Source organism: Rhipicephalus sanguineus, chromosome 6 (genome assembly GCF_013339695.2).
Source record: "Rhipicephalus sanguineus isolate Rsan-2018 chromosome 6, BIME_Rsan_1.4, whole genome shotgun sequence".
Taxonomy (NCBI): Eukaryota; Metazoa; Arthropoda; class Arachnida; order Ixodida; family Ixodidae; genus Rhipicephalus; species Rhipicephalus sanguineus.
The window spans coordinates 61,580,117-61,606,600 of NC_051181.1; the positions used below are offsets into that span (position 1 = coordinate 61,580,117).

The 26,484-nt window shown below is 45.7% G+C and overlaps 1 protein-coding gene across 1 annotated transcript in view; it reads right to left on the bottom strand.

The window, feature by feature from the left end:
- LOC119395822 (scm-like with four MBT domains protein 2) overlaps positions 1-26,484 on the bottom strand; it is an 84,769-nt gene that overhangs the window by 48,436 nt on the left and 9,849 nt on the right. The window contains exons 5-11 of the mRNA XM_037662827.2: positions 22,177-22,265; positions 20,672-20,761; positions 14,467-14,614; positions 13,122-13,225; positions 12,382-12,516; positions 8,959-9,082; positions 4,906-4,988 (exon numbers count right to left, since the gene is read on the bottom strand). Coding sequence (XP_037518755.1) covers positions 4,906-4,988; positions 8,959-9,082; positions 12,382-12,516; positions 13,122-13,225; positions 14,467-14,614; positions 20,672-20,761; positions 22,177-22,265 — 773 coding nt within the window. The remainder of the gene's footprint in view (positions 1-4,905; positions 4,989-8,958; positions 9,083-12,381; positions 12,517-13,121; positions 13,226-14,466; positions 14,615-20,671; positions 20,762-22,176; positions 22,266-26,484) is intronic.

A 26,484-nucleotide genomic window follows, 5' to 3' on the forward strand; every position in this document is an offset into this window, starting at 1 on the left:
TGCCGGAGCGGGTGCCGAGGGCACGGCTGCTGCGGCGGGTGCGGGCACGGTTGCTGCCGGTTGCGGTGGGGCTAGCACGAACCCTCGAAGTTGGTCGTATGCCTGCGGCCCAAGAGGAGGCACAACGCGTCGCAGAGCAGGAAGAAGCATAGCTACCGTGATGGCGTACTTGTCCTGCTGCGAGACGATGTTACGCAGGGAGAAACCAGCCTCCATCTTGATGAGCCAGATGGCTGGACATTGCGGCCAGAATTCGGGAAACTCCGGCGGCAGCAAGATGCAGTGAGCCGTGGTTTCATCCGGTCGCAGCGCCATCGTGATAGGCGTGTCAGAGGTCGGTTGAATCGGCGTGAAGGTCCCGTGGAATCTTCTGGAAGGTCATTCCAAGGTCCGGGTCATGGCGGTGCGCTTTGTTCGTTTTCCGGGTCACCAGATGTGGGATGCAGAGTCGGTGAAGGACGGATCCCAACATATAACGAAACGATGTTTATTAACGTAGTAGCAGCAGCAGGGCAAGCATGCCGATGCTGCGCTTCGGAAGGTTAGAGAAACAAACATGAAATCAAGCTTGGTAGCTTGGGTTATATAGCCAGCAGTGGTGACGTAAGCCTCCGACGAAACTGCGTGGCGCTGTCTGTTATCGGAAGCGTGTTGCAGCAAGTAGCTGTGTCACGCCGGGCTAATCAGTGACAAGACGGAGGCTGCGTAGGTCTGTGCGCAGTGGTCGCCACAAGCGAGTAAAAGACAAGAAGCGGACCGATATTTGTTTCGTAAACACACCAACAAATTCACTGATTGCCGTACGAGTGTGGTGTATAAGGTCCCTTTCAGCTGCGGCCGCTTCTATGTAGGACAGACGGGCCACTGCATTAACCAGAGATTATTGGAACATAAGAGATCGCTAACCAGAGGCTCACCTTCTAATCTATCTTTACATTGCCGAGATTGTAAGTGCACGCCAAAATTCAACGAATGCGCAGTGTTGTACAGGCATAGAAATGATGAAACACGCCTGACGATTGAAGCATGGCATATCGAGAATAGTGGTAGCGCATGCGTGAGCCAACCGTCGATTAACTTGCATCGTCATCGTCATCATCATCAGCCTGTCTACGCCCACTGCAGGGCAAAGGCCTCTCCTATGTTCCGCCAATCAACCCGGTCCTGTGCTTTCTGCTGCCACGTTATACCTACAAACTACTTAATCTCATCTACCCACCTAATTTTCTGTCGCCCCCTCACGCATTTGCCATCTCTTGGAATCCAGTCAGTTACCCCTAATGACCACCGGTTATCCTGCAGACGTGCTACGTGCCCGGCCCATATCCATTTCTTCTTCTTGATTTCAACTATGATGTCCTTAACCCCCGTTTGTTCCCTGACCCACTCTGCTCTCTTCCTGTCTCTTAAGGTTACACCTATCATTTTCCTTTCCATCGCTCGCTGCGTCGTCCTCAATTTAAGTTGAACCCTCTTTGTAAGTCTCCAGGTTTCTGCTCCGTAGGTAAGTACCGGTAATATACAGCTGTTATATGCCTTCCTCTTGAGGGATAGTGGTAGATTACCATTCATGATTTGATAATGCTTGCCGAATGAGCCCCAACCCATCCTTATTCTTCTAGTTATTTCACTCTCATGGTTCTGCTCCGCGGTTACTACCTGTCCTAAGTAGACATACTCCTTTACAGCTTCCAGTGTCTCGCCACCTATCGCAAAGCGCTGTTCTCTGCCAAGATTGTTCCACATTACTTTAGTTTTATGCATATTAATTTTCAGACCTACTCTTCTACTTTCCGTATCCAGTTCAGTAATCATGTGCTGCAATTCGTCTCCCGCGTTACTCATCAATGCAATGTCATCAGCGAATCGTAGGTTACTGAGATACTCTCCATTAACTCTTATTCCTAGCTCTTCCCAATCTAGGGCCCTGAAAACCTCCTGTAAACACGCGGTGAATAACATTGGAGAGATCGTGTCTCCCTGCCGTACGCCCTTCTTTATTGGGATTCTGTCGCTTTCTTTATGGAGGACTATAGTGGCTGTGGATCCGCTGTAGATTTCTTCCATTACGTTTATATAGGCTTCGTCGATGCCCTGATTCCGCAGTGCCTGCATGACTGCTGATGTCTCCACCGAATCAAATGCCTTCTCGTTATCTATGAAGGCTATGCATAGGGGTTGGTTGTATTCCGCGCATTTCTTTATCACCTGATTGATAGTATGAATATGGTCTATTGTTGAGAATCCTGTACGAAATCCTGCCTGGTCCTTTGGTTGATTGAACTCTAATGTCGTATTAACTGTTAGCAATTACTTTTGTAAATAGCTTGTAGACAACGGACAGTAAGGTTATGGGACTGTAATTTTTCAGGTCCTTGACGTCCCCTTTCTTATGGATCAAGATGATGTCGGCATTCTTCCAAGATTCTGGTATCCTCCCCGTCGAGAGACACCTCGTATACAGGGTGGCCAGTTTTTCTAACACACCGTATTTACTCAATTCTACCGCGCCCTCGACTGTAACGCGCACCCGTTTTCCGCGACCAAAAAAAAAAGAAAAAAAGTAATACATCAATTGTAACGCGCACCCACTTTTCGTGAGAGAAAAGAACAAAAAAAGTCCACAGGATTCAAACTTCGCACATTCAGAAGAACAAGTATTTGGGTTTTAAAGAACTGAAGTTTCAAAAAAGTAAAACACAAAGTCAAAAAGCGGGCCTTGCCGCTAAAAGTCACCACTACAGCGGCGATACGAGTCGCGTAATGGATCAGTCCTCGTCGCTGTCGGACAACTCCTTGTCGCTGTCAACACTCTTCGATTTCGGGAAACCGGCCCTGCTTTGGTCCACTGAAACCTTTTCGTGAAGCTCTGCTGTAAAAAATCTTCTGCTTCTGTTTGCGCCAGTCTCGCACGCACGTTTCGGGAACTCCGAACTATATCCGAACGACCGCGATGTGGCCCGATTTCCGTCCGTCTCTCTGCACGTGTAATAACTATTCTTTTAAATGCGGCATCATGGTACACTCGTCGAGTATTTGGAGTCGGCACTTCCATGCCGTCGATGCGAACGCAGAATGGGATGACAATCTCCTCAGCACACGTACGAACTGAAGAAAATGGCAGAAATGGCCAAGGCGCATAGGAGGCGGCCATTTTGAAATGTCGATGGCAATACGATAACCGAGTTTCTTTTTTTTTTTCAGTACTCGATTCTAACGCGCATGCGATTTTTGGACTCGTTTTTCCGGAAAAAAGGTGCGCGTTAGATTCGAGTAAATACGGTAATCTCATAACTTGCATAAAGATGAAATCAAATGCCTTAACAGTTATCTTCCACGTAGACCCCCACGCGTGCCAGATTGATAGGTTCGCCTGTTGCATGGGCATGCACAGATAAGTTTTCGTGCCTTCTTTCTTTTCCGCTGTTGTGCGTCTCTTCAGTTGTTAGTCGGCGTTTGTGGTGTCCTGACTTCTTTCGTGTGTCCGTGTTTGCACGCCCTATCTTTTTAGAATGAATACTTGCCAACTAGCTCAGCTCTCTGTTATTCTAAGCCCCTCTTCTAGTTCACTGTACCATGGCACACACAGAAGAGCAGCTGGTGACGTAAGCAGGCACGCATTCTTATATCGGGGAGGGGAAAGGGTGAGGCTGATCCATCATGGCTCACAGAGCGATGACCCCTTCTTCGTCCACGGTAGTCAAGCTGTTAGCCAAGACGATACCAACTCGCCCAGTATTCCATCCTATTTAATGTTAAATCTGATGTGTCAGGTGCCGCAACGAGCCCTATCCGATGAGTTTCTCAGACGTAATTGCTGATTATACTAAACTCTACTAATTACATAGCTCCAATTTTAATTTAGGACATACCTAGACATCCACTATATCATATACAATCCTTAGCTGAACCCATTCTATCCCTTTCTTATTTAAAAAAAATTTTATCAGGGTTTTTGGGCAACTCACACTGGTGCTTGACAGGGTGGTCTGGAAGCTAGCGATCAGTGTTACTCAGTGCTTGTGCCACTAATAAAATGTGCATTCATGTACACATGCTCTGTGCACTCGCATCTAGTACCTTTCGTCTACTGACACTCACCCATGACAGTGAATGTGCAACTCAAAGTGTATGCACCACTGATCGCAGGATCCAATAAAGAAATTTGCCTACTGCTTGGCTGCGCGTACCTAACTGCTGGCATGCAATACTGATATCCTGAGCTGTTGCTCACCACTGTCATAAGGATTAAGCAGTCATCGTAGATAGGATTTATTGGCCTATATGGTTCGTGCTTATCGTGGTGTATGACAACATTGATTACGTACCTAAACAAATGTGCAGTTGCCTTCCACGACTGCTTCAATACCAGCCACTGTTTCATCTATCACATTTATTGAAAGTAGTGGTTTTGCTTTGACCCACTGCAACGTGAAATGTCACACAAACAAAGATGGCAAAAGTTGTCAAAGATGAGCAGTGATTTGACTGTCTTTAGGTGGTCGAGTGAAGATTTGGGCAAAAGGGAGGGAGGGTACACCTGCTAGGTAGTTGGCATTAATTTTAAACAGCTGAAAATGTGCAGGGAGGCAGTTGCACCTGCTCAAGATTTTACAATAGCGTACGCTCACTACATGCCACAGGGAATTCCATTTCGCTAAGAAACAAATTTGCCACCTGCACGTTTATTTGAGGTGAGTCACTCCAAGATTGATATTGTGCTACAAACAGCGGTCGCACGATGACTGAAGATGGGGTAATCGACAACTCAGAGTTGTGCGACGTCGAGCGACAACTCAGACCTGGGCAGCCACGTGGGCTGTCACTGCATTTTCCAAATGCCCGGAAGACTACACGTGCAGAAAGAGAAAATGTGCATTCCAAAAAAAAGAAAAAGACACTCACGAGATGGAAACACGACCTCGGCGCCGCTTTAGCACCGAAAGACTTGAGGTACTCGTCCCAGCTGAATGTCTCGGACGGGTAGCCTGTGACGAAGAGCAGAAAAAAGAAAGTGTGCGAGACTTTTTAAAAATGCAGAATGTGAGAAAGCAGCACAGGCATTACAAAAGAGTTTCGTTACACAGAACGTTAGAGGACCAAGAAAATATGTTCCATTTAGTAGGAGTTTCATTCATTTAGAAGCCTGCACAGTCTGCATCCAAATACTAGAAAAACCAACCACATTAAAGGCAGCTCCATTCAAGCAGCAATTGCGTTTAAGTAATATTTATTTACTGAACTTCTACCGCAGTTGTGGGCAGCCCTCTCCCACCACTGAGTGCATGTCAGTTCATGCGTTGAACAAGGCATTTGTTCCAATATTTAAAGGGGTCCTGCAAAGCTTCTGGAACATGGTCAGAAAACACTGCCGATCCATATATATTATAGCACTGCACGTGGCAAGCAGCTTACAATTACATTTCAAACAGCATATCGCTTGTTCTTTCGGCAAAGTACGTCATGAAGGAGCCTAACCCCCTCATGGTGAGGGCACAGCCATTGGATGATACGAGTATTCTTGTCTGCCAGTATTACATCCCACTAGAAGCAAGTTGTTCTTTCGTCCAGTTTCGTTTCCCTTTTCTCGTAATTACATTTTTAAATTATAGAATCCCAAATGGAACTTCCCATAAGCTTTCCTTGACTTCATCTGTTTGCTTCGTATGGCTGTGTCCAACAAAAGTGCACCTGTCAATTGATTCCCCTCCTTTACATCCTAGAAATAATGCATGCGCTGCAACTTGCATATCACACGCAGATTTTAGCTAATTTGGCCACTATGTGAACTTGGTAACCTTGTGTGAATACCACTTCTTGATTGGAAGCGATGTTGAAGCGAATGGTAATTGGTAACAAATAATTTCAAAACAAATTCAAACAGTAGCAGAATTTTAATTGTAGTAAACTGCAAGTTATAAATGGTTAAACACGCAAAGTTTTAAAATTTCCCATACTTAGCCCATATAAGCCTATATGACACGCTTTTTAAGCTTGAAAAAGATATCAATTGGGGTGCACCTAATACGTGCGCTTAAAGGGGTGGTGCCACCAAATTTGTGGCTTGCGCGTTCTTTGCTGTAAGCGTTTCCTATAGCTCCAGGAAGCATGATGCACGCACCAAAATTCATGTATTCTCGCTAAATAATATAATATCGCCTTTTTATTTGGACAACTTTCGGTTTCCGTTTCTGGGCGCCGAGGTTCGGCAGTGACGTAGAAGTGTAGGAGGCGTGGTCACATGACCACACAAGGCTGTGACGCACATGACCAGGAAGCGATCGAAACTCGGCGAGTGATGTAGCAACCGATGCTTTGCCGGTATATATAGTGAACTAGAATGTATTCTAGTTCACTACAGCCGGTACGTACGTTGCGGAAGTGGCGGAGGTCCGGAGGTCACTCACGTTACTACAGCAGATTTGGTGTGACGTCACTACAACTTTCGTTGCCCATCCTACAGATCTACGTCAGTGTTGGCGCGCTAGCGATGGGTTTCGATCGGGAGAATGAGCATTTAGGTACACTTTGGAAGTGAATTAAAATATATTCTAAACGTTTGCTGTGTCCGACCCTTCGTGTGGAATGTCCTTGCATACAAAGGAAACCCACAACAGGCTTGTTATAGCCTCGAAATTTGATGGCACCACCCCTTTAACCTCGATATGTGGCTTTGAGGCAGTGTGGATATCCCCTCATTATGCGGTTTCACGGCACAGCAGCGTCAAGCTGCAGTGAAACCACCTTTGCAGGCAGGTTACAGGCTGTAAAGTATGTCCATTCGTTTTGAATACTTCGAAATTTCAGAAACTTAAATTTGCGTTGAAGGGAATTAAAATATTTTTTCAGCGAACTGGGAGTGCGGGAACGGACAACGGATGATGAAGAACCACACAACACAAGCGCTCTTCCACATCCATTGTCCGTTCCCGCATTGCCAGTTCGCTGAACGAATATGAATTACCAACTAGCCCACCCGTCGATCCTTTTGCAATTAAAATACTGTAGTATTCGTACGAATACTACAGTATTTAATTGCAAAAATTGCTATTAGCTAAAATCATACCAATACATAAATCAGGAGATAAAGGTATGGTATCCAATTATAGGCCTATATCGCTCACAAGTACATCGTGTAAACTGCTAGAACACATTATTTTTAAACACATCACACTTTTCCTTGAAGGAGTACACTTTCTTTCTCCCAACCAGCATGGATTTCGAAACGGTTTATCAACTATTACACAATTGACCGAAGTTGTACATGACCTTGCATATAGCCTCAACAACCGCAGTCAAACAGATATGGTCCTGTTAGATTTTTCAAAAGCGTTTGACAGTGTATGTCATAACAAATTAATCGCAAAATTAGAAGCCGTCTTGGGTAACAGTCCATTTACCTGTTGGATTAAGGACTTCTTGCTTAATCGAAAACAGTTTGTATTCTTTGAACACGCTACATCAAAAACTGTTTCTGTGTCATCAGGCGTACCACAAGGGCCAGTTCTTGGACCGTTGCTATTTTTAATCTATATTAACGACATTGCAATGAACATCAATTCTAACATTAAACTTTTTGCCGACAACTGTGTTATATACCAGGAAATTAATAGTTATACAGACCACCTTACTCTGAGTGCTTCCCTTAACACAATATCCGAGTGGTGTAAGCTATGGCAGATGTCAATTAACGTAAAAAAATCCGCCGTGATTACGACAACTAAAAGAAAAGATCCTTCCCACTTCGCTTATGCAGTCGACGGCACCGTACTGACTAGAGTATACGACCATAAATACTTAGGTGTGACGCTTACTGCAGACCTTAATTGGACCCAGCACGTCGATAACATTACCGCAGCAGCACTACGCAAGTTATTTTTTCTTAAAAGATGCCTAAAACTAGCTCCTACCCCGATTAAGCTTCTCGCCTATAAGACATTTATAAGACCGATTTTAGAGTACGCCAATGTGGTTTGGTTCCCGCATACGAAGACTAACTTAAGAAAACTGGGAGCAGTGCAAAGAAAAGCCATAAGATTTATCCACAACAAATACAGGCGCACAGACTCGCCAACTAACCTTCTAAACGCATCCAGTCTAAAAACGCTGTCAGAGAGAGCGAAAGAAGCCCGGCTAAAGTTTTTGTTTCAGATTCTCAACAACAACTTCAGGATAAGCGCGTCCAAATACATTTCGTTTTCCGAATCTCGACTTACGCGTCAAAGGCATGCAAATGAACTAACAGAATATTCATATAGTAATGAAAGTTTTAAACATTCATTTTTTCCACTTGCCATTAGGGAATGGAATCAACTACACCCATCTATCACAAACACCAAGTCGTTCTCGGAATTCGCCAATAAAATTGAAGGTACACACAACTAGTATTGTCCCAATCAGATGTCATACTGCCTACTCCTATTCCGCATTAGTACTTGTCGGTTGCCTCCCCTTGGCGCAGCTAGGAAAACATACAGGCTAATTCCCTCTTCTCTTTGTCTGAAAATACTTTTCATGGGATGTGATACTACTGCTTCATTGTACAAATGGTGTTCAACCTTAACACAGTGTCACTTGATTGATTTGATAAATGTATGCAAGTTGATCATATGTATTTATGTAACCACTGTTTGTTGTTATGATATATTATTGTAACCTTTTTTTTTTCTACGTTCGTTTGCATAGTTTATTATCCTGTAAACATTTCGTATATTGTACTGACTATCTGTATTGCCCTCCTGCTACGCTCTCAGCTGAGAGCAGCAGTATTGAAATTAAATAAATAAATAAATAAATAAATAAATAAATAAATAAATAAATAAATAAATATTCAAAGCAGTCTAACTTTTGAACAGGCCTACTTGTAATGAATCCCCTTTATAAGATACCTTTTCTGTCCGCTGGTGGTACTTAGAAGACTAAAGAGCAAAAGATGATTAGTTTTGCTTCACCACTCACCTGGGGGTGCCAGGAGGGTCAACCCATTCTCCTGGGCCCAGCCGACCGGCAGCAGAGTCTGCGATCGTGCGTGGCAGCACCGAACCAGAGGAGGTGCTTCTGTGGGATGCCGCAGGTCGTCCACCTAAAAAAAAAAAGTCAAAGTTTCGCCACAACAGTGAAGCAATGAATGCGATAGCAACAAATTGGAATGTAATGCAAAGAACGGAAAGCAGCTCGCTTGAAATTTCCAGCGCGTCGCTCAAGCGCAAAGGATGCACGAAAAGAACACACATAGGACGAGCGTGAACTATCAAGTGTCACAGTTGTTACTTATTTAAAGAGCATGCTCGTTTCGCAAACGCGGCCACTGCAGCGAGCGAAGTGACCTTCGTACACTCTGTAACTTCAGCGCGGACATCGCGGTGAAAGCACAAGACATACACCCCTCCCTCCTCCCTCCACGAGATAAGCGCGCATGCAGGCAACCACGCCCTGAAGGGCGAAGTGCACGGCGGCGCGCGCACAACGCTATGAGCAGGGCGATGACCTAACAAAGCGCGCCCCTTGCGCACTTCGCACCATCTCGCTGGTGAACAAGAAAGCAAGCTGAAGTAAATGGTGTATATAAATAGCTCACCGTTAGCACGCTGAAAGACTGTACTCATCGTGGCCTAGCCATCTAACGCCGCGCGCTGCGGAGCAAGAGGTCGCCCGTTCGATTCCGCGCGTCGGAAAGTATTTCTGAATTATTTTTCTTTGTGCCTTTTATATATATATATACATGCATACATATACATATACGGGACATGACGGCGACGGCCAAAACCAGCCGAGAGCGTCCATATAATTGCGATCGCAATAAAAGATTCAGTTACAGTAGACTTTCATTAAACGGGACCTGAAGGGGCCAGGAAAAATGTTCCATTTAACAGGAGTTTCATTTACTGAGAGATGAGCTGGCTTGAAACATTCAGGTACGAAAACAATCATACTAAAGGCGGTTCTTCCATTTAAGCAGCAATTCCATTTAAGCGATTTCCGTTTACTGAAAGTCCACTGTACTCTTATTTTAAAATATGTATGCTACTTCAAGAAGCTGGAAACGTGAAAACTGCAAGTATAATTTAAATTCTTTCGCAAGGTTACCAAAAAATTACTTCTTTATTTGTGGTACCTACACTGACATTAACCGGCTATTACAGCAGAAACCATACAAAATTACTGGAACAAAAGAAATGGTTTAGGATTTAAAGAGAACAAACACATATCATAATAATATCTGGGGTTTAACGTCCCAAAACCACAATATGATTATTAGAGACGCCGTAGTGGAGGGCTCTGGAAATTTCGACCACCTGAGGTTCTTTAACGTGCACCTAAATCTAAGCACACGGACCTCAAGCACTTTCACCTCCATCGAAAATACAGCTGCCGCGACCGGGATTCGATGCCGCAACCTTCGGGTCAGTAGTCAAGCGCTATAACCACTAGACCACTGTGGCGGGGCTACAAACACATCTCAATATTATAAGCATGTCACCGAGAAACTTCTAAACTACAGCTCAGACATGCAGTACGAGCAAAAACTCCTTGGTTTAGTTTGTTTGAAGTGTTAGCTACATAAGGGAATTGATTTTTAAAAAACATTAGTGTGACGACTTACTGCACAGATTTGCAAGTCATTATAAATGAAGCCTCCTCAAAGAAAGAAGAAAAAGAGGTACCAATAATGCACCTGTTTCTGCGTTACAAACAAGTCGGTTTCATGTCCTGATCTGTCTCATCTGCTATCCAGTAGACCTGCCACAATCAAATACTTGGTTGTTTCCTCCGCAACTGATGTATCTACTGTTTGAGAATATGGCCGGTGGCTCTGCTTCGTTGACCATACTTGTCATAGTAGCGTTTCACGATGTGGGAATTCAGGCGTCCGCGCCAGTGGCTCGACGTCATCTTCCCTTGGAGAATTCTCGTGTCCCTCTCCTCTCGACCGGACGGGTGGCAGCTAGTCATAAATCGCCGTCACTTTGCTGCCACCCCGCCCTCGAAGGTTAAACACGGTGTCCCGTTGGCCCAATTTTGGCAGGATTTGGACTTTGCTCGCGCTCGCCTAGAAGCGGCGGGCGCGCGCGCGACCAGGTTCGGGAGAGACCACTTGGGGACCTCGAAGGGTGCGTACGCGTTTTGGCTGCTCCGGCCGGCGTCGATCCTTTGTTCTTTGTTCTTCGCCGCCGGCCGGCGGTTACGTCGTTTTGTCGGGGCTCCGGCCTCAGCGGGCGCGCGCTACCCTCCGCGGTCTCGAAGTCCCGAGGCAGCGCCTCGCGATCGAGCACTGTATAAGTTTCTTTCAAGTGTTGCTTTGTCTGTTCTGTTTCTTCTGCTCTGGGGTGCGAGATCTCGGGAGCACTGGCCGAAGGGTAGGTCGGCTCTCCAAACCTGGTTCTTTCTTTCTTTGTTCGTTTTATGGGTGTGCCATTCACGGCCACATTTGATAACTTGTATTAGCTAATTGGTGTACTGTGTAATTATGTTACGTACGATTGGCTGTGTCGAATTATTGATCTCTTTGTAATCCCAGTAATAAACCACTAATTTGGAGAGTGTCGCCTAGGGTCTCCCTCGCTGCGCGTGACGGCTCGCCGTCCCTTCGCGGTGACGGGCTGAGTTCTCGCGCGCAGCAGTTCGAACGGTACACGGGCGCGGGACGAACGAGGACGCGGCAGCCTGCATGAAGCTCCCAGTGCTCGAACCCGCGGTGGTGCTTGGCACGACACCACAACTTGTATTACAATTGTCTGTTAGTTCTCATTAATATTGTGTATAACAAAGAAAACGAGCCCTTGAAATTAACACTTCTTTCCTTCAAATTATGGGCACTTCACACAGCAAGCGGGTGTGCCTCTAGAAGGATTACAAGAGCATACATGAGAAGCATGACCACAGGCACAAGTGCAAGTATGGCTTTGGATATTTGCTCCATCGAAGTTCATGTCAACAGGATCCCTCAATATACCATTAAAACTCCGTTCTACGCGTTCAATAACTGTCAAGCTTTGAGCACAGGTTGGCGCTACAGTGAAAACGGGCAATGATTTTATATACTGCAGTACCAAAGTGCCAATGGTATGTGGCACTTCAGTGCTGTGCCACACAACCCCATCTGAGTGTTCTTTTTTTGTTTTTCGTGAAAGGCGCAAGTTAGATTACCTGCATGTCCGATACACTTCAGATATGCAAGAAATTTTCTGCCATAGTGAAAATTTTTCTAACCAAAATGTATTTCTGTGACGCCACACATTCGAACAACACTCTTTAGGAGCACACTACGGGAGGGCTCTCCTGTGCTTGCCAGCACCACCCTGACCACTCCTGCAAGAACAAGACATAACAAAGCAATGGCCACATTCCCACTGGAACGGCGTGCAGCTCGACCCAACTGACCTGAACGAGGAACCACTGGCCTGAACCCAAGGTGGCCATGACCGTGGCAGGGCAGGCCTCCGTACGGCTCATGGGGTTCAGCAGCTCCACCTTGTGGCCGACTTCAAAGCTGTGCTCGGACAGTGGCACCGGTGGCTGTAACCACAAATGAAGAGGAGAAACAAAGTAAAGGCTTCGAAGTTTATCTGTGGGGAAAACTCTGTCATGAAACACACAACTGTGACACAACTGACAGGAAACTGACAGGAGTTAAGGCTAAGGCAAAAAAGGTGCAAACAGAGGCAAGATTTCAATAACGTAGCATTATTAAAAAATAAAGAAAGGAAAAGAACACAGAAAAAATGAAGGATTTGGACACGGGCACTCCCTAGTCACGAATGCAATGCACGAAACCCAAACAGAGGAAGCATCCGTACTAACCAACATCGGGTCACACTGTTTGGGCGACAGTGAAACGGCAAAGCATACTGCATAACCTGTTTCTCCCTGCCCTCTCCAATGAGAGTGAGGAAGATTAGTTAAGGGCCCTCAAAGGAAAAAAGAAAGAAAATAACACCAGTTTGTGTAGCAGGCATCCGCGCCGACAAGTTGTCTCTCTCTCTCTTTCATGTATCCACGTCCCAACAGTCCTGAACAGTCCTGAACTCGCATCAACTCGCATCAACTCACATCAACTCGGGTACCATGAAAAATACTTGCATGGTACCCTGCATCCTGCGAATTGGTGTCTGCATCCTCACCTGTAGTATGTTGGCCAGGATCTTTCCGTTGTACTTCTGGGCCTCCTCCATGGAATCACGCAGTATGCGCTTCCACTGATCCAGAGAGTGCAGGTTCTCAATGCCTGCGTACAGGAAAAATAAAACAAGATACTCAAATTCTAGAATTTCTGTTATTGGCAGATCACTTCACGTTCAGAATTCTCAGGGTGTGTCACCGCTCTATCAAAAAAAGAAAAGGCGAAAGGTAGGCATTTCTTATTTTGACCTTAGAGTTAACATTTCTCGACTGGTATTCCAATATATGGTTTCAAGGCCTCACAACGGAGTGGGAATGGCTGGCGGGAGCAAAAAAAAAAGTAGGGCTAGAATGGCTAGAACGCTGGAACACGTGTCACTGTCTAGCGTTGTTTTGATTGGCTGTCCCACCCAGCCTCGGAAACTCCGCCACTTCGGTGGTAGATGCCGCTATCTTCTGCAAGCTGTCTCCGCGCTCTCCTGCCACCGGTTGCCACCGGCTCCTTAAAGTTTCGTATTTGCAGAAAGCAACCGTTGGCTGGCGTGGGCAGTTTCGTGACCTTCGCTCACTGTGTGCTTGTGAGCCGCAATGTCTCTACACTCGCACCGTTCATGAATCCTGCTTCGGCACACGGATACTTCAAAAACAAGTACAAAAAGAGAGGGAAGTGTCGCGCACAGATAGAAAGAAAAAAAGAACAAAGAACGGTGCGCGGCAGCGGGCGGAGGGGAGGGGGGGGAGCAACCCGAGGGGAGTCGGCATAATAAAAACAAAGAAAGATAAGATCAACGGGCGAGAAGGTGCCGTGCATCGGTTCGCGGGACTGCAGCGGACGAAAGTAGGGCGTGCGTTTATTATGCAGGAGACAAAAAAATATCCAAATTTTGATGACTAAAGTTGGGGGTGCGTTTATTATGCGAATGCGCTCATTACGCAAGTAAATATGGTAATGTGAATTCAATATTGTATGCTATTTTTTCATCCCCTTTCTGTAACCTTTTATTTTTTACTCTGAACAAACTGAAGTTTCATCATTTGTTTACCATGACAGGATTCATGCAAGATTGTGTACCATATGTTTACTGTACATTCTTTTTTATATTTTCCTTTTATTTCTTGTACTACTTTTTGGGATGATCATAGTGTGTACCTTTGTTATATCTATCATTTTGTATATATGATTTGTATCTACTGCATTGATGTACTATACTGATAGCAGGTTTGCGGCCAAATGCTGACACAGTTCCAAGATGCCGGTCGAAAAGCAGCTTTTTTTCTCTCACTCCTCACAACCTGTATTACTCATGAAATAAACTTCCCATACCATAATAACTGCAGCATACTCACACTGTGGTGGTCGATAATTCTGGTCACCGTGCGAGGGCGTGTCGAGTGCCTTGACCCGGTGCGAGAGGTAAAAGAGCCACAGGTCCCAGTGAGGGTCGTTGCACCCGTCGTAGCGCAGAAGCAGGCGACCACCCACGTTTTTCAGGACCTGTTGCGCCACGGCCAGACAAGACAAAAATAAAAAGTGGATCGTTACCACCACCACCATCAAAAGTTCTGTTAGGCCCTACAGCAACACAATAATCGTTTGGAAACCCAAAGCAATCCTCAGAGTTTCGAATGAAATTTAATTCCTGGGCCTTCCTTACCTACTTTTTTGTAGCTTGGTACGGTGATGTTGACGATAATGTCGATGATAACTTCCAATTGGATTCAACTTTTGACTCTAAAGCAGACGCCTTTCTCAACAAGCTTCTAACCGAAAGTGAAAAGCAGACTGGAGATAGGTTATGTACAGACCGGAAAGCGAGTACACTTTAACAGGAGCTTTCCAACAAGATCTGCTTAAAACTGGAAGTGGAAACCGGAAGTTAGAGCCGAGGCCATACCGTAATGACTCGGGCAATATGGCCCACAAGTCAAGCCAGCATAGCAGTTAACCTAGTACAGTAGAACCCCGCTGTTACATTCCTCACTGCTGCATTTTCCCGGCTGTTACGTCGTTTTCCGTCGGTCCCGGCATAGCTCCCATAGGATACAATGTATTGGGAACCCCGCTGTTACGTCGTAACTGTCGGACCGTTCCCGTATGATACGTCGCGAAGTGCGCTCGGAGCCGACCGAGTGACTACCAAAGAGAGCGGCCATGGTGCTTTTTCACGCAGCTTGGCCTCGTTTGACCGTAATATTAGCCGCATGAGAGGCGCAAGCAACAGAATCTTTCAGTGGATGCAAACAAAAGCATGGCCTTCGAGATTCAAATTGCAAAGATGGCGTCTATGACGTAACTGCTCGCGAAAGCAAGGCCTTCGAGATTGGCATTTACTATTAACAAAAGCATAGCCTCTGAGATTTGTATTGCACAAACATGGCGTCTATGACGTAATTGCTTGCGAAAGCAAGGCCTTCGAGATTGGCATTCACTTCTGCCATCGCGTTGGCATAGACTCATCATCATCGTTATTTGTCGGAGAACGGGAGGAGTTCGAGCTGGTTGGAGCTCGCATGGTCGTGCGTGCGGTTCGCGGTCGGACTCGCCGCGCCGGTCGTGATTGCGTGTGCTTAGTTCTTTCATGCCTACAGCTGTTGGTGTTAAAAAAATCACATACGTTGATTACATTTCTGTGGATGAGGCCGTCCTAAGCTCCGCGTTTCTATCCATCGAGCTAGATCGCGGCTGAGCGCGCCAATTTTTGTGCTGCTCGTAAGAATTGAAATAAAATTCTGTACCACTGAATATTCTGCCGTTTTTCCTGTTTTTCGGCTCTTACGTTTCCCGTCTCTTACGTTTATTTCCTACGGTCCCTTCAAAAACGTATCAGCGGGGTTCTACTGTATCAGTAAGACATGTTTGTTTAAACTTGGTTCTTATGGCTTCTATCGGCTTTGTGGCTTGGTCCACTTATTGGTGTCAACAAAACATTGCACTACAATTGCAAAAATTCGCAGTGTTTATGCACATTCATGGATTCCTTTTCTTTTTCTGCATTCAGAAAAGCACTACTGCTTTAAAGTTTGAGCAAAACAAAGACAAATATATTGTGGTACACAAAGATGAGAACTATTCATGAACTACCCATCATACCTGTGCTATATGAACCAGGAGTGCAGCCATAAAGTGTTTTGGGGGGTGGAGAACAGACCACCCCTCCCCACTTTATGTGTATTCATGTGTTTGTGCGCATGCATATATACTGGATGTTCCAGCTAACTCGAGCCAAGATTTTTTTTATATGCGCTCTAGGAAAGTTCTATCTGCTGTATATTAGTGGTAATTGTGTGTACATACAACCTGTATTTTTTTCACAAATAAGCACTAATTAATTATTCAACTTTAATTTGTCAACTTTTTTATTCTTGCCTAAATTGGTAAAATATAAACTTCAAGTTGTAGGCCGCCTCAAATAACCCCAGAATCAAGCATTTATTTTTGTGCTGAAATCTGCCTGGTCATTTCTTTTTGAAAAAAAAAAAAAAGCACGTAAAACATGCCAAATATGAAATAGACGCGTGCTTGTGTGTCGCTGCTCAAGCGCTTTCAAGCGTTCTTTCATTGATAGACGGCCAGGGTTGCCACTGACTTTCGAGTAAATGTCGCCAAACGACGAGCAAAAAGTCGCCAAAAGTCGCCATTTTTTTACAAATTTCGCCAAATAAGTCGCCGTTCTAGATATGTGCGGCATACCTAGTAATAAATATTTCGTCACGTATAGCCCCGTAGAATACAGTAGCATCCAAGACCCTTAAGTTATATTGACGTTTCTCAATGCCAGTCGTATCGCCCGCTTCACCATGGGAGTGCATGGTGCTGCTTCTCCGACTAGCCGCAAGATGTGCGTGGTGGCGCAAGAGTGAATGAATGAAACGCTCATGATATCCTTCCATCCCTCTCCGCTCGTTTCAAAGGTAAAAGTGTGGTAAACCTTTGGCGAACACCGTGCAAAGGTTGTTTGTAGACAGCTTTACGTACCCTTATATCAATTAAAAGGATTAAAAGGTTTACTCAAGGTAACACGACAGAATTCTTACAGGAACCGATCATTAGTGAGTCTTAGACCTTTTCAGTGTGAACTAATATGATACCGGACGCCACCGACCTTTTCTTATAGTAACTTATATCTACACGCGTCAATCCGATGCGTTATTAATGAACAGGTAGACAACGTAAAATGTTATATAGCAATTGTTTCCATTGCACACGCTCGCGGAGAACAGTGGAAAATGCCTCAATAAACCTTTTTTATTGCACTGTAATGAAGGCAGTGGACACGGGACACTCCATTTGAGCACAAATACCCGCGTATCCGCCTCTCTTCGCTATTCCAAAACAGTCTTTACAAGCTGAATTGGGGGTACTGCAACAGTGAATAAGTCGCCAAGCTATTCAGAACAGTTGGAGCTTTGGCGGAACAAATGGTCGGAACACGCGGCCAACCCGGCGTCTAGCCCCTTCAGAAGCGAAACTTTAGAGAAGCTTAAATCACCTAAAGTCACAAACGTATAGTCAAACACTGCCCCTTCGCGGTTTGCAAGGCAGTCCGCTGGCTTACATTTTGCTAGAATGTCGCTGGGGTACGTGCCAGCCTCCTGCATCTAGATGAATTGAGGAGATACACACCAGTTACAGGACGGACATACCGAACGACGCGTAATGAGCAGAAGTTGGGACGTTAAACCCCAGATATTATTATTAATTATTATAATGAGCACATTCTACTCGTGGGTCTAATACCAAGAAAAATACAGAGAATGTTGCCGCTCATTCGTTAGGAAGACACTGAGCTTAGGATGCATAATTCAGTGGAGACCAGGGGCGTAGGCAGAAATTTTTTTCGGGGGGGGGGGGGCACCTCCTTGATCTGTAGTGGGGACGAGCAGGCAGATGTGGTCGAGTGTCATTTTCTGCTCTGTATGCTATGGCAAAAAAAAATTTCGGGGGGGGGGGGGGGCACGGGCCCGGGTGTGCCCTAACGTGGCTACGCCCCTGGTGGAGACCTAAACCGAAAATCGCCAAAAATTCGCCATGTCGCCATTCATAATTTTAGGTCGCCACGGGCCTCTCAAATTCGCCAATTTGGCGAAAAGTAGCCACCATTGGCAACCCTGTAGACGGCTACGTTTGTTCATTGTACAGGGCTTCAAGCTATTTGATGGACGCGCATCAAAACACGCTGCTGACACATCCATCACAGAGTCTGAAGCCCTGTACAATGCCGTGATGAACGAACGCAGCCGTGTATCAATCAAACAATGCTTGAAAGCGCTGGAGTAGCAGGGCGCAAGCGCATGTCTATTTTATGTTTCGCGAGTTTCACGCGCTTTCGTTTTTTCTCTGAAAAAACAACCAGGCATAACATCACCACAAAATAAATGCTTTATTCTGGGGTTATTTGAAGTGACCTACAACTTAAAAGTTGATATTTTACTAAGGGTGAGTGAATGTTCGAACTTTCGAATATTTTTTTAATAGCGTTTGCTATCCGATTCGATTCGCACCGGAATTTGACTATTCGAAGTATTCAAACGTCCGGAAGATAAATACAGTCAACGTCCGATTTTTTCGACTCCCTAGGGACCACGAAATTGTCTGAAAAATCGGGCAGTCCGAAAAAACAAATTCATGCTATTTTATTATGCTTAAGCGGTCAAATCGCCACAACCACATCCGAAATAGTTTTAATGCCTCCCAGTACAGGCATTTTGGTGCACGCCCAGGCTCTCATGAATACATTCAGTACCTGCTGCGAACCCCACTTAACTACGTGCCAACCGCCAATTGAAAATATGCATCTCGTGATGAGTGCCGCAGATAACAGCAAAGCGCGGAATAAATTACGGCTCTCTCGCGTGGAGCGCTTGGAAACGATTACACGGAACACAAGGACTGTGGCGGAAAAGCGGACGACTCGTCCGGCTTTCCCCGGTGTGTGCGCGCACATAAACGATGCGCACACGCATCGCCGAATCTCCGCTGATATACAACATTTGCTGCTGCATGAAGCCGATCGTTCCTAGTTGTGTGCAGCATATCGCCAACTAAGCTGACGCTGTCACTGCCGGGATGCTTGCTGTACCGTACGCACGCCTCGGTCATGGAAAGTTCTCAAGATGACCACTCCATTCCTGACCGCACACGGGCACCGCGATGGCGAGCTGCTTATGTTCGTCAAGGCAACACGTCTGTGCGGAGCACTTAGCGGTCTCAGAGCACAAAGAGGCAGCATGAATGGCGGTGCGGCATGTTTGGGTTATACGCATACCACTGCACTAGGCCACATGCACTACTGAGCAGTTAGCTGAAATGCTTATCAGAAGTGTTGGGTGCATTTGTCGCCTGCCGCTATCACGCCTCCGTGCATTTCCGGTGCTTATCCATAAGACATCGCCACACTGCGCCATGAGAGTGGTCCCTTCAGATTTTCGATATGCTTCACCCCGTCACGCTATGGCATTGTGGCAAAGCTGCCTTTCGGACTCTGCTACGGCTGCAAACAGATTGACTACAAGGTGATACAAGCTGCATCTATCACCTACGAGGTGACAGATGCAGCAGAGGTGGGGGCTTTGATTAATGCTGTTTCCGACCTGAAATTCGGGCAGAAAGTCCAAAAAATCGACCACCGAAGAGTTTCAGCATCTGAAATTTCAGATGTTCTTATACATTGACATCTATGGAGCAGATAAGGAGACTCCAGGCTCGAAGGAGGCGCAACCTTGTCCGCCACATCAGTTGGGCTTCCACGGAAGTCGAAGGAGGAGGAGAGGTTGAGGATATAGCGTCTTTTCCTTTCGCATGTAAAGTGTTGTCGACACCACATTGGTGGCACCAAATCACGTATATAAATACAATTCGGCCTCTGCATTGCCTCATTCCTGATAAGACAACTAGGGAACATTACCCCTGCAGCACTTCATCAACCTAGCCAAAAGAAACGCTTTCATGTTGCTGTCTCATAAGAGTATGCTTAGGGATCCTCTGTGACTTTCTGTAATTTCGCTTCGAAGTAATAACAAAATATTCGAAAACTATTCGAGAAACATTCTATTCGATTCGCACTCACATTTTAATATTTGTATTCACTTTGCACTGAAAATTTTGGTATTTGCACAGCTCTATATTTTACCAATTTGAGCAAGAATAAAATGATGGCTCATTAATGTAATTTAATTCACTAGTGCTTAGTAATGAAAAAATACAGGTTTGTACGCACAATTACCACTAATATACCACAGGTAAAACTTTCCTAGAGAGCATGTTTTCCTTTTTTAATTTTGGTCCGTGTTCAAATGTAAAATTTTCAGGGGAGGGGGGTGTTGATTCCCCCCCCAAACCAGCCTCTGGCTGCACCAGTGATCTGAACAATTTCAGCGCTGCAGCTTCTTCGGGTAATCTTAGTAAAAAAAAAGTTCCATGCCTGGGAGAGAAAAAAACACAGCATCCAAAGTGCCGATAACAAAGCAGTTGAAACTACTCCCGACCTCCCCCTTATACAGCAGTGTGAAGACGTAAAGGCTTCCTACAGCCGACAGAATGTCAAACACTCACGGAGGCGGCCCAGCCATTCATCGGGTTCTCCTCCTCAAGCACAAGCAGTTTCATGTTTGGTTGGATCTGGTCAATGGGTGCCGAGCCTTTCTGCAAGTGCAATGCGCAGAAAAAATTACAAAAAGAGCTATGTTTCAGTTCACAAGGAACACTGCAAACCGAGGAAGATTGGGCTAACGGTGTTTTAGTACAGCTGACAAAGGCCCAGTCTCCCTTCGGTGGTTATGAAGTCGCCGCATTGAAAGAAATCATGTGCCATGTGAAAAGCAATAATAGTGACAAATACAAAGGAAAACATTTATCAACAATCAGGTAGTTGTGTAAATTTTATGCCTTCTCAATCGTTCACCACTTGCAATTGGTTAATCGTGGTGATAACGCAGGAATGCTATCACGGAACGATGCCTTTTCCGATGTCACACTTTTTGTGCTTGCTCATTCACAAGCGTATAACGGGGAGATGCTTTTCCCGATTGCTCATTGGTCAGACTGACAGCCTGTCCATCAGACCGGCCAGTGAGCATGCGCAAGAAGCATCAAAGGCATCAGCATCAAAAAAAGGCCGCACTCCGTGACAGCACCCCAGATTGCTGATAACAGAACAAAAGGTCTAATCGTTAGGCTGTCCCCGCCCGAGATGACATCGAATCAAAGGCCCATCATTCTGAGTGGTTTTGGCTACCATTATCAACTCACTGCCTCTGTCATGCCGATGCTGATCAATGGGTCCCATGTTTGTTTCTTGACCCCGACAGCTATAGCCTAATGAGGTTAGAACACAGTTAACACTCGTGTTCTTTTTACAGTATTGGCAACAAAGCAATAATGTCTCAAACAATCCATGCTGTTTTGTTCTTTTTTTTTTTTGTTTTTCATTTACAACGAAAAAGACTAGAGTAATTCTAACCTGTTCGCTTACCTTTCATTCTCAACTAAAGGGAGCATAATGAAGCATCAGGAGACAGATTAAAGTATCCAATGTAGCCATACTCAATGCAAGCTCTTCACTACAGCATTTTTTTTCAATGAGTGTTATAGGCTGAATGCGGCTGCATTGTGATTACTGCTGAAATCGACCACTTCGCACAGTGTGTGATGCAATATAAAACATGGCAAATCAGGTGTCAGTCTAAAAGCCCTGCATTATTTTACTGTCAAATGCATTTTCAGTCAAACATCTCATTTTTTTTCCCTTTCCAACAGCTCAACCTAGACACATATTTTTATGCTTTCACATGCTAGTGCCTAATGTCGAATGCAACTTGAGAAGGCAGTAGAAGCCCCACCCAGAAGACTGAAGCACGGGAGCTGACTGCTTCCACGACTACAGAAGTAGTCCTGCTCATGTTTTACACGTCGTCCTTCGACGGCTCATGATGTCAGTCTGTAGTGGGCAGGCTCATATTCATCACCCTTTGAGGAGAAAACGCTGCCTTCTACAGCAGTACCCGACTGTACAACCAAATGTTCAATCACATGACGCCGTTAAGTCCAAGATGACTTACCATCTCAAGGACGTAGGATGGCACAGTGACAGCACTCTTCAGTTCATCAGCCAGCAGCTTCTCCCAGTCCAAATGCTTCTCCACTATGGCTGCAAAAAAGAAACACACAATCGCAGAAAGAGTTAGTCCAAACAAACCGTGGTACGCTAGATAACTTATCAGATCCTTCAAACTAATAAAGTGGTTCAATGTGCACATCTGGCATAGTAAGTATTGTTAATACAGTCGAACACGGATATATCGAACCCACATATATCGAATTTTCGGCTGTATCGAACTCGCAAATTATCCCCTTGAAAATCCTTTGTAAAAGTATAGAAATTCGCACGTTTATATCGAACGGTATTTTTACCCGCCATCGGATATATATCGAACGCCGCACGAGCTGGAAGGTGCGCTTCGGCACTCGCTGCGCACCGCGACCTTCGCCACCTCCGCAGCACCACGCCTCCACCGACACCCGAAACGCTCGAAAAACGTGAGGTCGAGAGGGCTTGGACTGTACTCCTGTTGGGCGCGTTCTCCAACTTGCGGAGCAGCTTTTTTTCTTTTTCTCTCTCTCTCTCTCTTTCATGCTTTCTCCACGTTACCGTCGGCTCGGAGAGCAGGAACGGAGCCGGCGGCCTCCTCCTTTCGCCTTTTCTTTTTTTAGGGCAGGAACGAAGGACCCAGTGGCCTCCTCTTTTCGGCTTTTTTTTTTTTGCTGTTATGTTTGAGTTTTGATCAGCCAACCACAGCCCACGCCTTTCGTATTTGCTCAGCCAACCACAGCTCGCGCCTTTCGTTCATTGCTGCTGCCCTCGCAGGTAGCCCGGGTAGCCATCGCAACTGATCGTGCGCGCTTTGTTGGCGGAGTTCACTTCCGTGAGCTGTCACATACCACCGCATTCCTCTTTTGCGAGCGTGCTGTGCAAAGGCGCTGCGGACTGCTTGAATTTTCGACTTCTCGTGTAGCAATGGCCAGCGTCAAGAACCGCAAGAACACAGTGGCCAACTACTTCCGGAAGGCAGGCATCGTGACGGCGAAACTTGTGGAAACAGGTGAAGACGGCGACGAAGAGCGCATAGGCATTTCACAAGTTGTCATCCTTCTTCCCGGCTGCCGTTCCACCCGAAGTATCTGCGGACGATTTCGTGGAAGCGGACTGCAATGGCTGTTGCAAGCCTCGCTGACGAGGACATTGTAGTTGCGGTCGCAGGGACCCCGAATGCCCAGGCCAACAGCTCAAGTGGCGATGAAGATTGTCCGGACGACACAGCAGCTACACGCGCGTACTTCGCCGCTGAAATGGCGGCAGCGTTCGGTTTGATTTGCCGTTGTTGCGGCGACATGGAGGGAACCGGGCTGCCGCATCTGGACAGCCTCAATAAGATCGAGCCCAGTGTCTTCAACTTCATTTCGAAGACGAAGAAGCAGGCCAAGATAAGCAATTTTTTTTCATGCAAATAAAACATTCTGTTACATAGTGTGTGCAGAATTAGTTGTCATTCTTGAATGCGCTGATTGTAGGTGATCGTCCGCAACCAGTAAGGTCTCGGGGCCTGTATTTTTTTATATCGAATTTTTCATATATTGAACTAATTTGCGATCCCCTTCGAGTTCGATATATCCATGTTTGACTGTAGCAAGAAACTGCGCCTGTGCAAACATTCAGTCGCTTTGAATATTCAAGAGAATATAACAGTATTTCAATTGTGCCTGACAAGAATATTTCTGAAATTTCGAAGTGTTCGAATATAACAGACGTATTTTGTGGGGGAACAGCACAAAAAAAATCGAGGACACTTGAGCTTCACCTTCAAGAGTAAAACGCGAAAGCTTAATCAGGCCGCGTGCGCATCGCCTTCTGAATTCCTAGTCTGGTTTCGGTTCTCGGTGCGTGCCTCAACCGTGCCGTAAGGAAACGAACGACTATGCACGTAACATTGGCCGTTTCAAAATATCCTATAATGCCTACTGCAAGTAAAGTTGTTAAGTGCGCCATAATTCTTCCTCTTGCAAATCAGCGAGGGGCGCACTACACGTCCGTAAGCCAACACGTGATCCTACGCAGCTGTTCACTTGATTGATGCTTTTGCTGCTGATGATGATTAACTACATCTGAGCACTTCATAATGGGCGGGCCTTTAAAACGCCCATTCATTGCACAATTCACATATTTTGACGCCTGGCGCGATTCTACGCTTCTGCCACGCAATACACGCGTTATGGAGACTCCTTCCACTACATGACATTCATATGGTGTTTTTTTCCGAAGCAGATTCAAGAAAGAGCGTGGCTCTGTAGTAAAACACCTGCTTGCGACGCAGACGATCTGGGTTCGATTCTCACTCGAACGCAAATGTTTTTATTATTTATTTTATTTGCATCTTTCTCGATTTTTCGGTCACAGACAAGATGATTTTTCGCTCACAACCAACGATGCCGACACCGATGCTGACACCAACACCGATGCCGACACTGGTATTTCTGCGAAACAAGCTCTTTAACGCTCTCACATTAAAAGCACAGAAAAGGTGCATGAACAACCACATGCAGTTCTACGTATGTTTGTTACGGTATGGTAGTTCTACGTAGCGCTATATTTGGTTGTTTGTGTGCCTCCTCTGTCCTCGTTTCTTCCCCTACAATATCTTCAATCAACTCGCTGGCAAGTTCCCCCTTCAAGATGTATTTTATTACATGTATGAGGAGTGTGGTTTCACTGCAGCGTGGGGTTGTGATGCCGTGAAATCACTTACCGTATTTACTCGCATAATTTGCGCACTTTTTCTCGCGAATTTGGAGCTCCAAAAAGGGGGTGCGAAAATTACGCAGAGATTTCGCGAGCACATCTGAAATAACGCACAATATATAGTCCTAACACGCGCGATATAATACATTAAAGAAGAAAATAAATTATAGTGCAAACGAAGGGTTTTTAACAGAATTAGCACGTACTTTAACCAGCCAGATTCGGTCATGCACGGTCTAGTCAGAATCACTGGTTGAGAAGTCCGACTGAGAATCATCGCCGCGGCCACTGTCACCGCCCTCCCAAAGCGCGTCGTCCTTGGTTCCGTCGAGTGCATTGAGGCGTCCTCTTGAAGTTCTTCGCGACAATGCTGGCAGTAACGAGGTGCCACGGCACGGCGATACCGGTGGGCCTAAGCTCTCGCACATATTTGAAAAGGGATTCTTCAACGGCAGGAAACCTTCCATGCTTCGGTCCTCGGAACGGTCTCCTTCCCGGTCTTGTATTAAAAAGTGAACTCTTCTGCGGCACGGTTCCCGTTTCCTTAGGCAAATTCTATAACAGTGAGCTTGAATTTTGCCGAATAGTTATTGTAGCCCAGCGCAAGAGAACAGTGAAAACGCAAGTGGCTGATCGCGAAACCTAAACTTCCGAAATCAACGAAGGCTGCGTCGCAGCGGGGACGCAGAGGAGGAGGGTCAACGAGGAGAAATGTTGGCGCGACTGGCCCTCGCACGCCTCCAATGTAGAAAGTACTCCATGCCGTGTCACGTGCATGCATTCTCACGGCGGGAGAACGCTCGAACAGTTCCAACAACCCGTGAACAGGTTTGGGTGTTCGGGTATGGTTGGTACGGTCTCGGCGGTTTCCGGAGAATAGAACGAAGTAATCGGAAGAAGGAACTTCGCACTCGCAGCCTGTCTTGTGTATGACTGCGCTCGCCTGCTCGGTGAGGGCCGCGGGGCGCGGCTATAGTGAACTAGAACCAGTAGGCGCGGCCGTTCAAAGTTTCCCCGTGCGCGCGGGCCGGCGAGCTGGCTCGAGCGGGGCGGGGAGCGCAAAATACGCGAGTAAATATTTTTTTTAGCAAAGCTGGCTAAATATTAGGGGTGCGCAAATTATGCGAGGGCGCAAATTATGCGGGTAAATACGGTATTCAGAGAAATTACGCAGAGCTGCAAAGCTACTCGCTCTTCATGGTTAAGTGAGCATATTACCTGTGCTCCATTTAATAATTTCGTTTCAAGTTTTAAAACTAGGTTATATAGTCTTATATGGACGACATATGGCCCATTACCGCTTATGACACACATCCTACCACTATTCCAATTCTACTACTACTTGAATTCATTTCAAAATTATTCTACACTAATTACCATTTCCTTTGACTTCACTTCAATCCAAAAAAGTTATATTCATGTTTACATTGTTACATGCAATAAATTGCTATATCCACATTCGTTACATCAGGGCTTGACTGTTATTGTTGAGGTAGCTTAATCATGAAAATGGAATTGACGTGTGCATGCGCATGACAATCTCAGCGCTGACAAAAAAAAGTTATCATGTCAA